Source organism: Pan troglodytes, chromosome 18 (genome assembly GCF_028858775.2).
Source record: "Pan troglodytes isolate AG18354 chromosome 18, NHGRI_mPanTro3-v2.0_pri, whole genome shotgun sequence".
Lineage (NCBI taxonomy): Eukaryota > Metazoa > Chordata > Mammalia > Primates > Hominidae > Pan > Pan troglodytes.
Genome location: NC_072416.2, coordinates 30779453 through 30793206, shown reverse-complemented (window position 1 = coordinate 30793206; position 13754 = coordinate 30779453). Strand labels below are relative to the sequence as shown.

General features: G+C 41.5%; 1 protein-coding gene across 7 annotated transcripts in view; it reads left to right on the top strand.

Moving 5' to 3' along the window:
* The window catches only part of XPO6 (exportin 6), a 114019-nt gene that overhangs the window by 40284 nt on the left and 59981 nt on the right, over window positions 1-13754 (top strand). For all 7 annotated transcript variants that reach the window (XM_054669057.2, XM_016929688.4, XM_016929685.4 and 4 more), the window contains 2 exons: window positions 1796-1955; window positions 5114-5191. In XM_054669057.2, the coding sequence (XP_054525032.1) occupies window positions 1796-1955; window positions 5114-5191 (238 nt within the window). The remainder of the gene's footprint in view (window positions 1-1795; window positions 1956-5113; window positions 5192-13754) is intronic.

The window sequence follows — 13754 nt, the reverse complement described above, 5'->3', positions numbered from 1 at the left end:
TAGTGTTCAAGAGACCTGAATTTATAGAGAGCATTTTAAACACATCATTCATTGCTGCTGGTTACCTAGTGCTGCTTCTGAAGACACTTGAATTTACCTTAAGTTCCCATTATTGAGTACTTGTCCTGTTCTTTAGGGGTGAGCTTTTCCTTGCTTTGTGATAGGGAGAGTTATTTCTAAGGGAAAGGAATGTACCCTGTATTTCTTTCTTTCTTTCTTTCTTTTTTTTTTTGAGACAGAGTCTTGCTCTCTTGCCCAGGCTGGAATACAGTGGGGTGATCTTGGCTCACTGCAACCTTTGCCTCCTGGGTTCAAGTGATCCTCCTGCCTCAGCCTCCTGAGTAGCTGGGACTATAGGCGCCTGCCACCACACCCAGCTAATTTTTGTATTTTTAGTAGAGACGGAGTTTCACCATGTTGGCCAGGTTGGTCTCGAACTGCTGACCTCAAGTGATCTGCCCACCTTGGCCTCCCAAAGTGCTGGGATTACAGGCATGAGCCACCACGCCCAGCCTGTACCCTGTATTTCTTGAAGTGAAGAATATAAAGTGTATGGGTGCAGTTCCTGAGTGTTCTCCTCTTCCCTAAAGTTTATATATTTTTTTAGCTTGAGTAAGTAAAAAAAAAAAAAAAAGTGTGTCAGGGAATTAACTACATTTAAATTTAAGATTAAGGAAAAACTTGAAGTGCTTTTCAAATTGTCTGCTCTTTTATAGATTGTAGCAATTAACTCAACAGATAATTTTAGTGGCAACTTGTTTACTTTTATCATTTCTGGAAATTAAAAAATAAGTGTAATAGTAATGCTTTGAATTTTGTAAAAATGATTAGGAAGATGTAAGTAGTGCTTTGCTGTTGAAGGCATACTTTTTTTGTCTTGTTTAGTTAAACTTTCTTATGGTAGAGAGACTATTACACGTGATAGAAAAAGCAACTTGATTTGCTACATAGGTATTTGCAAAATCCTAACTAATCTTAGTTTAATGACATGTATGTGTGGTGTTGCTCTGCTATATTTAATCATGAACTTTTCTGAAGCATGCAAAGTTTAGAAGTGTAAAGTTGATTTAACAACATGCATATTGAAAAGACATCACAAATTGATTTACACATCTTAATCACTAATACAGATATAATTTATGTACATACACACACAAAACTTGGTTACTAGACAAAGTAACAAAGGCTGTGTTAGGAATCTGGACATGTATAAAAATTGTCATGTTAGGTATAAAAGACCATTGTTTTCTAGCTGTTTTTAAGTTCATGGTATTAGAATTTTGTCCATAAAATATGATGAGAATGTATTTTGAATGGTTAAAAAGAGCTACCTAAATATTCTCTAAGTGATGTTTCTTTTTCTTTTATTTTTGATACAGAGTTTTGCTCTTGTTGCCCAGGCTGGAATGCAATGGCACGATCTCGGCTCACCACAACCTCCACCTGCTGGGTTCAAGCGATTCCCCTGCCTCAGCCTCCCAAGTAGCTGGGATTGTAGGCATGCACCACCACACCCGGCTAATTTTGTATTTTTAGTAGAGACGGGATTTCTCCATGTTGGTCAGGCTGGTCTCTAACTCCCGACCTCAGGTGATCCGCCCGTCTCAGCCACCCAAAGTGCTGGGATTACAGGCGTGAGCCATTGCACCTGGCCTCTAAGTGTTGTTTCTGAAGTGTTGATTTATGTTCATGTAAGATTAAACACACACAGATGCTTCACAGCTTTAATGCTACTGAGTCCTCTTTGTACTTTATTAGTCCAACACTCTGCTCAGAACATGCTTTTTCCTGGCAGTTGATCCAGTCCCCTGTGACAACCCCCCTTGGGCTGATCATGTTGAAGACAACTTCAGAAGAGCTGGCTTGTCCCCGTGAGGACCTCAGTGTGGCTCGGAAGGAGGAGTTGCGGAAGCTGCTACTGGACCAGGTGCAGACAGTGCTTGGGCTACTGACAGGTGAGCAGTATGGTAGTGCCCAGAGATAGAGGCCTGCCCGCAGGCACCCAGAGTTCAGGCCTTGGCACTCAGCAGCTTTGAGCAGTTGTTTGCGCTGTTTCTGAGATAGCATGAAAATGGGAAGCTGCGTTCCCAACACCTATAGCCCAGGGTATAGCACACAGTAGGACTACAAAATAGATTTGTACCTTATTTTCCTCGTAGTCTTTCACGAAGTGGTCTTCACTGTAACTGTGATCAGTGAGGTAGAGTCCAGGTCATAGGAGTATACCTACAGTGCCGATCACTGCATGGTAAGTTAGGTGGGTGGCAAGCACTCTATTTAAAATAATTTGAATTGAAGATCAGGAGAAGTTGGAGTAGGAGGATATGAAAATTTCCTGTTCTGGGTAAGGAAGTGAGACATGGTGTGGAGCCAGCCCCTTGTGCACTAGGTTGTAGTTGTATGTAGCATTTTGTCTTTTCTGTTTGATGAGAGCCTCATGACAAGGTGTAAAGGGTAAGAATAAACAGAAAGCAAACCACAACATGAGACAGGAAGGTAGGAGGAGAGGGGAGTACCCTGGGTGACTGGGGTGGCTGCTCTGTGCTGCTGTGATACCTGTTTGCTAGGGAGACATGTATGCAGTGCCTGGCCGTGAGGCCCTGGGGGTGCCGGGAGCCTGGGCTTGCTACTTGAGGGAATCTTGTAGTGAAAAGAAGTTTTTATCTCTAACTCCTTTATCCAGGCTTCTTCTTGGATGTCTAGGAACTTTCTTTATATCTCCAGTTTAGTGCTTGGCATGTGGTGGGCACTTAAAGTTGGCTGAAAGAACCATTGATTTAAAAAAGTAAACTTGGGTTAGTGCAATGGCTCACACCTGTAATCCCAGTGCTTTGGGAGGCTGAGGTGGGAGGATCACTTGAGCCCAGGAGTTTGAGACCAGACTAGGCAACATATTGAGACCCCCATTTCTGGAAAAAACAAAACAAAACAAAAAAGTTAGCTGGGTGTGATGATGCATGCCTGTAGTCCCAGCTACTCAGGAGGCTAAAGAAGGAGAATTGCTTGAGCTCAGGAGTTTGAGGCTGCAGTGAGCTATGATCGTACCACTGCACTCCAGCCTGGGTGACAGAGTGAGACCCTGTCTCTTTAAAAAAAAAAGAAAAAGAAAAAGAACTTGGCATTTGCCCCCCCATCCTTCCCTAAAGCCCAGGGGTAAACCTAAACCTTCAGAGTATTTATTCATTCAAAGCACTTTTTTTTTCTTTTTCCTTTTTTTGAGACAGGATGTCTCTTTGTTGCTCAGGCTGGAGTGCGGTGATGTGAACACAGCTTACTGCAGCCTCAGATTTTGGGGCCTAAGCGATCCTTCCACCTCAGCCTCCCCAGAAGCTGGGACTACAGGCATGCGGCACCACGCCTGGCTAATTTTTGTATTTTTTCTAGACATAGAGTCCCTGTATTGCCCAGGCTAGTCTCTAACTCTTAGGCTCAAGTGATCCTCCTGCCTTAGCCTCCCAAAGTGCTGAAATTACAGGCATGAGCCACTGTGCCTGGTCTCAAAGCACATTTTTTGACACCCCAACTAAATGTTAAATTTCTAATGTTAGGGACCATGTTTTATACCTCTGTGTCCTACAGTGCCCAGCAGTATATTAAATATTTTAAAAATTGAGATAAAACTCACCATTTTAAAGTGCAATATTGACTGGCTTTTAGTATATTCTTGAGGTTGTGCAACCTTCACCGCTATCTAATTCCAGAACATTGTCATCACTGTAAAAAGAAGCCTCATACCCATTAGCAGTACCCTCCCCCACCCCGCCCCATTCTCCTCTCCCCCAGTCCCTGGCATTCACTAATCTACTTAGTCTGTCTCTATGGATTTGCCTTTTTTGGAATTCTCATAAAAATGGAAGCATACAATATGTGATCTTTTGTGTCTGGCTTTTTCACTTAACATAATGCTTTCAAGATTTATTCAGGTTTTAATATGAAAAATTTGAGAATAAGATATTTTCAAAAGCCTTTGTGATCACCTTATGTTCCGGGTTCTGTATGGGTAAAAGAGGAAGAAAACACAGTTCCCACCCTCAGGTAATTTACACTTGAGTGGGGAGAGACAAGTAAACAGTTAAAGATGTTTTAAGAGCTAAATAGAGGTATGTTTTATGTGCAGGAATTCCTGAAGGAGGTGACAGCTGAATGGAATTTTGAGCGACAGACAGGTGGCATTTAGTCTGGTGGAAAGGTGATGTTGAAATTGGGAGGAGGAGAGCAGGTTAGAGGTTGAGAGGGACACATGTAGAAGGAACAGCAGACAGTTGAGCATAGCAAGGCCGTGTCTGTCGGGTGAGCTGAAGCCTGGGTCAGGTGAGGCTAGATGAGGCCAGCAGAAGCCAGGATTTCCAGCCTGTTTCCTGCATGAGGAACGAAAAAGGATTGGTGGCAGGTTTGTGGGGAACGAAAAGTTGAGTTTGGGATATGCACGTAGCATTGTCCAGGAAGCAGGTGGACATGCAGGTCTGTTACTGCCTTGCCTTGTTTCTGAAGCCCCCATCATGTGAGGCAGAGCTTGGTGTATATAGTCAAGGTGAGTTTGGGCCAAGAACAGGAGACTTGAGAGGCTTCAGAATATATTGAAGCCATAGCAGTGGATGAGTCACTCTAGCAGTGAGAGTGAAATGAGAGGAGAAGCAGGTCAGTCAGGGAACCTGGGGAAACGTGTGTTTAAGTGACTCATGGGCAGAGGATGGAAGTAATAGTGAAAGGGATAGAATTGAGTTCAAAGAAACCAGAGAAAAGCCAGGAAAGAGTGGTGCTACCAGCTCAGAGAAGGGTTTAGGCAATGGCCTGTAATGCCACAGTGTGGTCAAGGAGGATGGGGATTAAGTGACCAGTGAGTGCCTGCAGCAACCAGGTGACTCTGGCAAAGAGCAGTGCTGGAGGCAACAGTGGGGAGAGGCCACACCACAAGGCCACAGTGAAGCAGTGGAGAGCCAGAAGATAGCTGTGAAGTCGAGAGGCACAGCCGCTAGCTGGAGGAGGACATGGTCAAGAAAGGGATGTTCAAGTACTCATGTTTGATCAGAGGTATCAAGAAACTTTCTCTAAATATGATTTTTATATGCTGGACATTATTTCTCTTATAACTCTGTTTCTCCTTTCTTGGTAGGTATCTTGGAGACTGTCTGGGACAAACACAGTGTTACTGCTGCCACTCCACCACCATCCCCGACCTCAGGAGAAAGTGGTATGGTCTGCCTGCCAGCCAAGGCATTCTTCTTTTTAAATGTATTGGGGGCCAGGTGTGGTGATTTGCAACTGTAGTCCTCAGTACTGAGGAGGCTGAGGTGGGAGGATCACTAGAGGCCAAGAGTTTGAGACCAGCCTGGGCAACATAGTGAGACTCTATCTCTGTTTTTAAAAATTACATTAAAAAAATAGTCCTAGGTTGTTTCCCTCATTTTTTAATTTTTCCTGAATGTCATGGTTATGTGCTTGTGCTGAGATTGTTAGGAGCCTTTGGGCTTGAAACGTCTGCTTGTCCTTCTGTAGGGGTGGCAGGAGGTGGGCAGCAGCCTGCAGGAGAGGACATAGGAACAGGAATATTGAGTGCTTTCTTCCTCACTGGATTCATGTTGGCCAAGGCAGAGTGGAGACCTCTCTGCCTGCATAGTGGAGACCTCTCTGCCTGCATAGTGGAGACTATGCAGTAGTTAGCATTGAATCAACATTGGTTAAGAGTCATTTGGTAAAGCGGGGCATATTTGCAGAGGCTATTAAATAGTTTACTGGTTGCTAGTTATTGTCCACAGTTATGTTAATATCTGCTTCAAAATTCAGAGTGTAGTTCTTCTAAAGATGACTACTTTCAAGGATGGATGGAAAGAGGAAATTGCATCTGAACAGGAACTTTTAGTTTCTAAATGCTGCTGTTTACACTAAATGATCACAAATGCTTTTCCAGCAGAGTACATCCTGTGAATTGGCACATATAGCTTCCTCTACTGTAAAGGTTGATGTGGCTAATGAGAAATATTTCCACATCTTCTCCTTTATTTCAAGGAGATAGGCTGTGGAAGTCAGACATCTCTAAGCCCAAGCTGTTTTATGTAGCCTGTTAGTATGTGGAAGCTGAAATTCTTACAGAGTTACTCTAGAATTGAAAAATCTATCTGGAAGTTTTGGGGAGTACTCATAGTGCACTAATTATTACAAATTTTCATTATCTTACTTGGATTAAAAATTATTAGAGAGCCATTTGTCATACTGCTTAGATTACAAACAATTATAGAGTTCTAGAGTGCATTATAAGCTCATAGGAAATGGAACTTTGTATTTGGTGGCAAACCTTTATTCTTTAGGTAGATATTTGAGGTGGCTCAGCAGATTTATATGTTGCAGTATCTGGAGATTAAAGAAACATTTGGAAATGATTCAGAGATTTGATTTTATGAGTGAACGAATGTCTTGGAGTATCCACAGTTAAGTTTGTTTTTTTGTTTAAATTCTGTTTGCAAATATTAATTCTTTTTTTCGAGACAAGGTCTCCTTCTGTCACCCAGACTGGAGTGCAGTGGTGTGATCACAATTCACTGCAGCCTCGACTTCCTGGGCTCCAGCAATCCTCCCATTTCAGCCTCCCAGGTAGCTGGGACCATAGATGTGCACCAACATGCCTGGCTAATTTTTGTATTTTTTGTAGAGACGGGGTTTCGCCATGTTGCCCAGGCTGATCTTGAACTCCTGAGCTTAAGCTATCCACCCGCCTCAGCCTTTCAGATTTCTGGGATTACAGGTGTGAGCCACCATACCCAGCCAAGATTAGTTCTTTTGAGTTAGATTTGTTTTAGACAGTTGAATACTCGCTAGCTTGGTTTATTAGCAACAGCAGTTTACTGTAGAAGAAATGCTTGTTTGTGTTTCTCTTGGCTTCATCCAAACAGGTTCTGAGCTAACTCAGTTTATACTTTGATAGGCTCTGTTTTCCTCAGGGCCATGTTGGGGAATGTCAGATAATACAAACCAGAGATATGTGCTTACTTCTTCCATGTGTTGCCTAGGTTTTATGCGGCTAAGCGGAATAAAATATGAACTAACTTGACATTTGCTTGTAACAAAACCTAAAATGTGGTGCCTACTTCTTGAGAATTGCCTCTTAAAATTTTTTGAAGTGTTGGATTTTAGTATTTGAGAAATAACAAAATAAATTGAGACTGTGGGGGCACTTAGGGAGTTATGTAAGCTTTTAAGCTGGTATACTTCCCCTTTAAAAAAAATTGCATGTTCATTTGTTACAGTATTTTTCTTTCTTTTTATGGTAATGTAAGTGAAGTCATTAGATCTTGCCCCACTATTTGGACAGTGCTGATGATGCAATCACCATTCATTTTGATGCTTTTGTTCAACTGTCTTTGTGCGCTTAAGATGCCAAGTTAAGCAGTAAAACTTCCAGAAAATTGTTTTGCTTCCTTGACCGTATCAGTTTTCTAGAGAAAATTTGTTCTGAGAAACTGTAGGGCCCAGTGAAGCAACCAAATGAATTCCTTAGCTCAGCCCCTGTGGGGCTCTCCTGCCCTGCATCTTAGGTTTAGTAGCCCCCTGAGGCTTGTGGGGTTTTTTTCCCCATATACTTTCTTTTAATGTAATTTTCTGTCTTATTACTTTTAAAGAACAAAGCCCAGGGACTAGTTCCTGCAACAACTCCTTTAATAGTCTGGATGTAGAAAAAAGTTTGAAGGCGTGTGTGTGGTTTATTTCTCAGCATAGTTCCCCCAAATTGTTACCTTAACTCCTAAACTGGCTGCAATAGTGATCACTCACCTCACGAGATCAGACTAGTCTGTCTCTTGCTTACAAACAAGGAAGCTTGCCAGGGGTTGCATCGCCAGTGAGCAGAGTGGGGACATGAACCCCTACCAGAACCCTAGAATTCCAAATCTAGGTGCACGGTCATTGTCCTAGCTTTGCTTTCTTGGTCGTTCTCACCAATTCTGTCCACTTCCTTCTTCCCCTGGTTTGGAGTCTTGGCCCTGCCACTTACTCTGTGACCTTGAGTGGATCCTTCACCTTCTCTGACCGCTGATGTCCTTGACTTTAAAAAAGGAATAGCTTCCTCTGAGGATAAATGAGGGAAGATGTGGACATTGCCCCCCCCGCCTGCTGAGGCTGTTCCTTCCTGCTGCACTTGAGCAGCCTCATCTTCCTTCATCTCCTCTCATCTTCACTTCTCTTTGCCTGGACCAATGGGGAAAAAAGTGCACAGAATGAGATTATGTGACTACAGCAATTCTGAGTTAGCTTTGATTGCTCTGCAGTAAAATTAAGGGACCATATCTTTCTCATGCACATGATATATAGTTTCAAATATAGATCTGTACATGCGTGATGATGAAAAGTTCTTCAGGGTGAGGATGTATTAGAGAGCGTGAATTGAGGCCAGTACTTCTGTTTCCTCCCAAACTCTTAACAGATTGCATATCTTCATGCAAATCTTTTCATGTATTCCTTGTATACTACCTATAGAAAGGTGGGACTTGGGAGGGTCACTTACAACTCCTGTGATCTTATTTTCTCCTCCAGGGGCTCCTTGAATAGAGTTTTCCCCCATTTTACTGGCCAAGGCTGCAGTTAGAGCTGTGGTTTGTCCTGCAGGGGATATTTGTCAGTGTCTGGAGAAATTTAGGTTAACGTGACTGGAGAAGTGCTATTGGCATCTAGTGAGTGGAGGCCAGGGATGCTGCTAAACACCCCGTGGTACACAGCGGACCAAAGAATGATCTAGCCCCAGATGCCAGTAGTGCTGAGGTTGGGAAACTCTTAAGTTAGTAAATATACAACTGATAGGAAAAACATGAAGTTTCAATAATTAAAAAGCTTTGCACGAAAGTTTATTACAGGGCTGGGCATGGTGGCTTAGGCCTGTAAATCCCAGCTGGGGGGCTGAGGTGAGAGGATCACGTGAGCTTAGGAATTTGAGACCTGTGTTGGCAACATAGTGAGACCCCATCTCTAATATATATATATCTGGGCATGATGGCTCCTGCCTGTAGTCCCAGCTACTTGGGAGGGTTGAAGTGGGAGAATCGCTTGAGTCCAGGAGGTTGAGGCTGCAGTGAGCCATGATTGCACCACTGTACTCCAGCCTGGGCGACAGAGCAAGACCCCGTCTCCAAAAAAAAAAAAAAAAAAAAAAAAAAAAATTACAAATATGCCAACCATGTCTTCATTCCTTCTAAGTCAGTAAATGCACCAGAGTTGTCTACACAGCTCTGTGGGCATTGGTGCATATCGCTGCCAGGGTCACAGGTTTTGTAATCAAGCTACCCTCTTCCATAGAGAACTTGATAAAGCTCTCTTAGGTTTGCATTGGAAGTGCTGCTGCATGAAGCAGAATCTGTTTTGCGGTGATTCCTTCCACTTTGATTACGGTGTAATTTTTGAAAAACACTTCCGTCATCCACTAAAATACCTTGAAACATTTAAATTTGAGTAAAATCGTTTTTATGGAGAAATAGCCTTAACAGGTTCTTTCCCTCACCCCAACCTTTTTAGGCAAATGAGTTGTGGTACACTCCTTAGCAGATGCTGACTTCCATGACCATGGTCCTGCTATTTTCTTTCTTTTGAGGACAAAAGTAATCGCAGATCATTCATATCCACCTAAACAGTTTTCGCCTTTGCATAATCTTGTTCAGTCTTTGTCTTCACATATTTGTCTTTCTATGCTTGTAATCATGGTATACACATGCTATTATTTTACATATGATTTTAGGCCATACATATTTTTCCATATTTATTTTTTCACTTTAATACAGAGGAGAACAATTAGGAATATTTTTCTGTATTTAAATATTAGCTTTCGTATTGCTCATTTTTCCTGGTTGCATAATCTTTCCAGTTAACTTGCTTTTTGGAAGGAAACATTGGTTTTGAGGCCAGACCCTGGTTTGGTTTCATTTCTACCTTATGCTAGCAGAGGGACTTGGGGAAACACTTGGTCTGTCTGTGCCTTAGTTATTTTAATGGTCTGTAAATATGGGTAATAATGCCCACCTTAGAGTTGTGAATATTAAATGAGAATATGCATATATAGTTTTCAGTATAGGGCCAAGCAAGTAGTCACACAGCAGATGGTGGCTGTTACTGCTTTTACCGTAAGTATTATTATAGATATTTTGTTTTTTTTTCCTTTTAGCATCCATTCTGGAAAAAGTCTTCTGAGCCACATACTAGGGACAGCTTTTAAATCTACTTTTCTTTTTTTTGGCTCCTCATAAATCAACTTGATAAGTCCACTTTTAAGAATAGAACTTAAACCCTTCATTAATGAATTCACAAAATCCTCATTATAATGGCGGAGGAGGTTGAGGCTGAGAAAGGCTAGCCAACTTGTTCATGTTCATCCAGCGTTAGTATAAGACCTCAGCTCTCAATAAGTCTGGGGACCCCTGGAAGTCCCCCAAACCCTTTTAGGGAGTCCCAAAGGCCAGGTATGTGTTCATAAAAATACTAAGACATTGTTTGTCATTTTTATTCCCATTCTCTCATGAGTATATGAATAAAAAAGTTAATTCCAGATTCCACATTGCAGTTAAACCTTCAGAAATGACTATTCATCAGACTTTAATCTAATATGATAGAATAGACACAGTTATTTGAAAAGGCCACTAAAGCCCTTTGTTCATTTGTAGTTGCATATCTGTGTGGAGTTGCATTTTCTTCACATACTTCAGTGAAAACAATCTATTGCAAAAGAGTGAAGGCAGAAGCAGTTGGGAGAGTCTAGTTATCTTTTAAACCAGCCACTAAAGAGATTTCAAAAACAGAAAAACTGTACTACCTTTCTCACGATTTTTGGGTAAAATACAGTTTTTTTCATTTAAAAATGTTATGCTAACATGATGGCTTTGTAATTAAATGAATTAAATATTTAAACACTTCTCAGCTTTAATTTCTAATATGGCAAATATCAATAGAAGTAACGCTCCTAAGAGCTTTCTCTTCGGGATGCTTAGTAATTTTTAAGAGTGAGGACTTCTGAAACCCAAACATTTGAGACCTAGCGCTGTAAAGTACAAAATAAAATGTAAACATTTACCCAGTATCTTATATAGAAAGAACATCAAATAATATTTGATCACTCCAGACATCTCTACACAGAGATAAGACAGATAAAAAGACAAAAATGGCATCAGATTATATATTTTTAAATAACATTTAAATTTTAGTTTTACTTGATTTTTTTTTTTTTTTTTTTTTTTGAGATGGAGTCTCACTTTGTTATCCAGGCTAGAGTGCAGTGGCATGATCTTGGCTCACTGCAGCGTCCGCCTCCCAGGGGCAAGCGATTCTCCTGCCTCAGCCTCCTGAGTAGTTGGGATTACAGGTGGCAGCTGCCATGCCCGGCTAAGTTTTGTATTTTTAGTAGAGATGGGGTTTCACCATTTTGGCCGGGCTGGTCTGGAACTTCTGACCTCAAGTGATTTATCCGCTTCAGCCTCCCAAAGTGCTAGGATTAGAGGTGTGAGCCACAGTACCCAGCATTTTACTTGATTTTTTTTTTTTTTTTTTTTTTTTTTTTAAGACGGAGGCTTGCTCTGTGGCCCAGGCTGGAGTGCAGTGGTGCAATCTCTACTTACTGCAACCTCCACCTCCCGGGTTCAAGCAATTCTCCTGCCCCAGCCTCCCGAGTAGCTGGGATTATAGGCACGCACCACCACGCCCAGCTAATTTTTGTATTTTAGTAGAGACAGGGTTTCACCATGTTGGCCGGGCTTGTCTCGAATTCCTGACCTCAAGTGATTTGCCCGCCTTGGCCTCCCAAAGTGCTGGGATTACAGGCGTGAGCGACTGTGCCCGGCCAGGTTTTACCTAAACGTAGCAGAAATTGTTAAACTTAAGGAATTGCTGACCTTGAAGTGCTTTTTCTACAAGAAATACTAATTTCTAAAAGATACCTTTATGGTTAAGAAAAAATGATAAAAATCAATTTTGTACTACATGTTTCAGTTTTATGTATCACCTCCCCCCGCCACCATGTTTAATTTTAGACCATGTATTTTGAGACTTCTTCCTTGTGAAAGATGGGAAAGTTAGCTAGCGCACCCTCTTAATTCCTACGTCTGTTTAGTCTTGAGTCTCTATGTAATTTGATGCCAGTGTGTCCTTTTGCTACAGCTTCTCCATTCCTTAATTCTTTATTTTGATTTATCTCTTTATCTGTGTGGTTTCTTTGTCTGTTATCCTCCTTGAGAAGAATTTGTGGAGTTACCTGAGTTTTTGCATGTTTGAGAGAATGTCCCCATGCTGTGAATGTTACTGTGGAGAAGTCTGACTGAGGTGTTTTCTCCTTTGTATCTGTACTTTTTCTGCCTACACTGCTTCCTCATTTTAAACGTTCTTAGTATTGATCACTCTTCATCATTTTTTTCTTGGAACAGGATAAACCCTTTCATGTTGTAGAGTCATGTCAAATTTCAGGAAATTTTTCTTCTTCTTATAGTTTTTTTTTTTTTTCTTTTTTCTTTTTTTAAAGACAGAGTCTTGCTCTGTCACCCAGGCTGGAGTGCAGTGGTAAAATCGTAGCTCACTGCAGCCTTGACCTCCCCGGGCTCAAGTGATCCTCCCACTTCAGCCTCCTGAGTAGCTGGGCCTATAGGCATGTGCCACCATGCTTGGCTAATTTTTGTATTTTTTGTAGAGACGGGGTGTCGTTATGTTGCCCAAGCTGGTTTTGAACTCCTGGGCTCAAGTGATCTGCCCGCCTCAGCCTACCGAAATGCTGGGATTACAGGTGTGAGCCACCGCTCCTGGCCTGTTGTTATAGTTTTAAATATTTTTCTTCTTTTGTCTTCTCTAAAATAATTTTATAGCTTTTTTTCCCCTGTTTCATTTTGTTTGATTTCCTTTAGTCTAGTGCTTTCAAAAATCAAGCAAGCATAAGAATCACTTGGAGTGCTTATAAGAACACAGATTCCTGGGCCCCAACCCCTTCAGGCTCTACTCCAGTAGGTGTGGGATGGGGCCTGATGATTTGTATTTCTGACAAGTTCCCTGATTACATTACTGGTCCAGGTCCACAGACTTGCCCCGTGGTCCTCCAATTTTGGGTCTTGGGGTCCCTTGACTCTTAAAAAATTACTGAGGTCCTCAAAACACTTTGTAAGTTATATCTGTTGATAGAAAAACTGAGAAAAATGTACAAATAGTCATTAATTCATTTAAAAATATCTGTGATGAACCCATTACATAGTAACAGATAATATGCTTTAATAAAAAATAACTATATTTTTCAAAGCAAACAGAAAAATTCACTGAGAAGAGTGGTGTTGTTTTACAGTTTTGCAAATCTCTAACATGTGGCTTAGTGAAAGGCAGCTTCTGCATTTCATCTGTTGCAATATCCCATGTGATGTAGCCTCTGGAAAGCTCCATTGTACACTTGGAGATAATGAAAGTGAAAAAGGAAAAGAACATCTTAGTATTCCTTTAAAAATAGTTTTGAATTTGTGGACTCCCTTCCCCGTAATCAACAGCCATTTTAATGTAGATAACCTCTGTCTTCTGTTTGGTAACATGTTCTTGTAAGAACTTACTGTTTTGTGTCCACGTATTTTAATATGTAAGTGGTATAGTGAAACTGTCATTCTGTTTCTTACTTTTAATTTAACTGTATCTTTTTAAGGTCTCTCCAAGCTGTTGCCCGTCTGTGCCTTAGTCCTCTACTTCTGCTCACTGTGTGATATGATAGCTGACTCTGCATTCCCTATCCTCTCCCGCCAAGGAGGAGGCCAGACTGCCTCCAGCTCTCC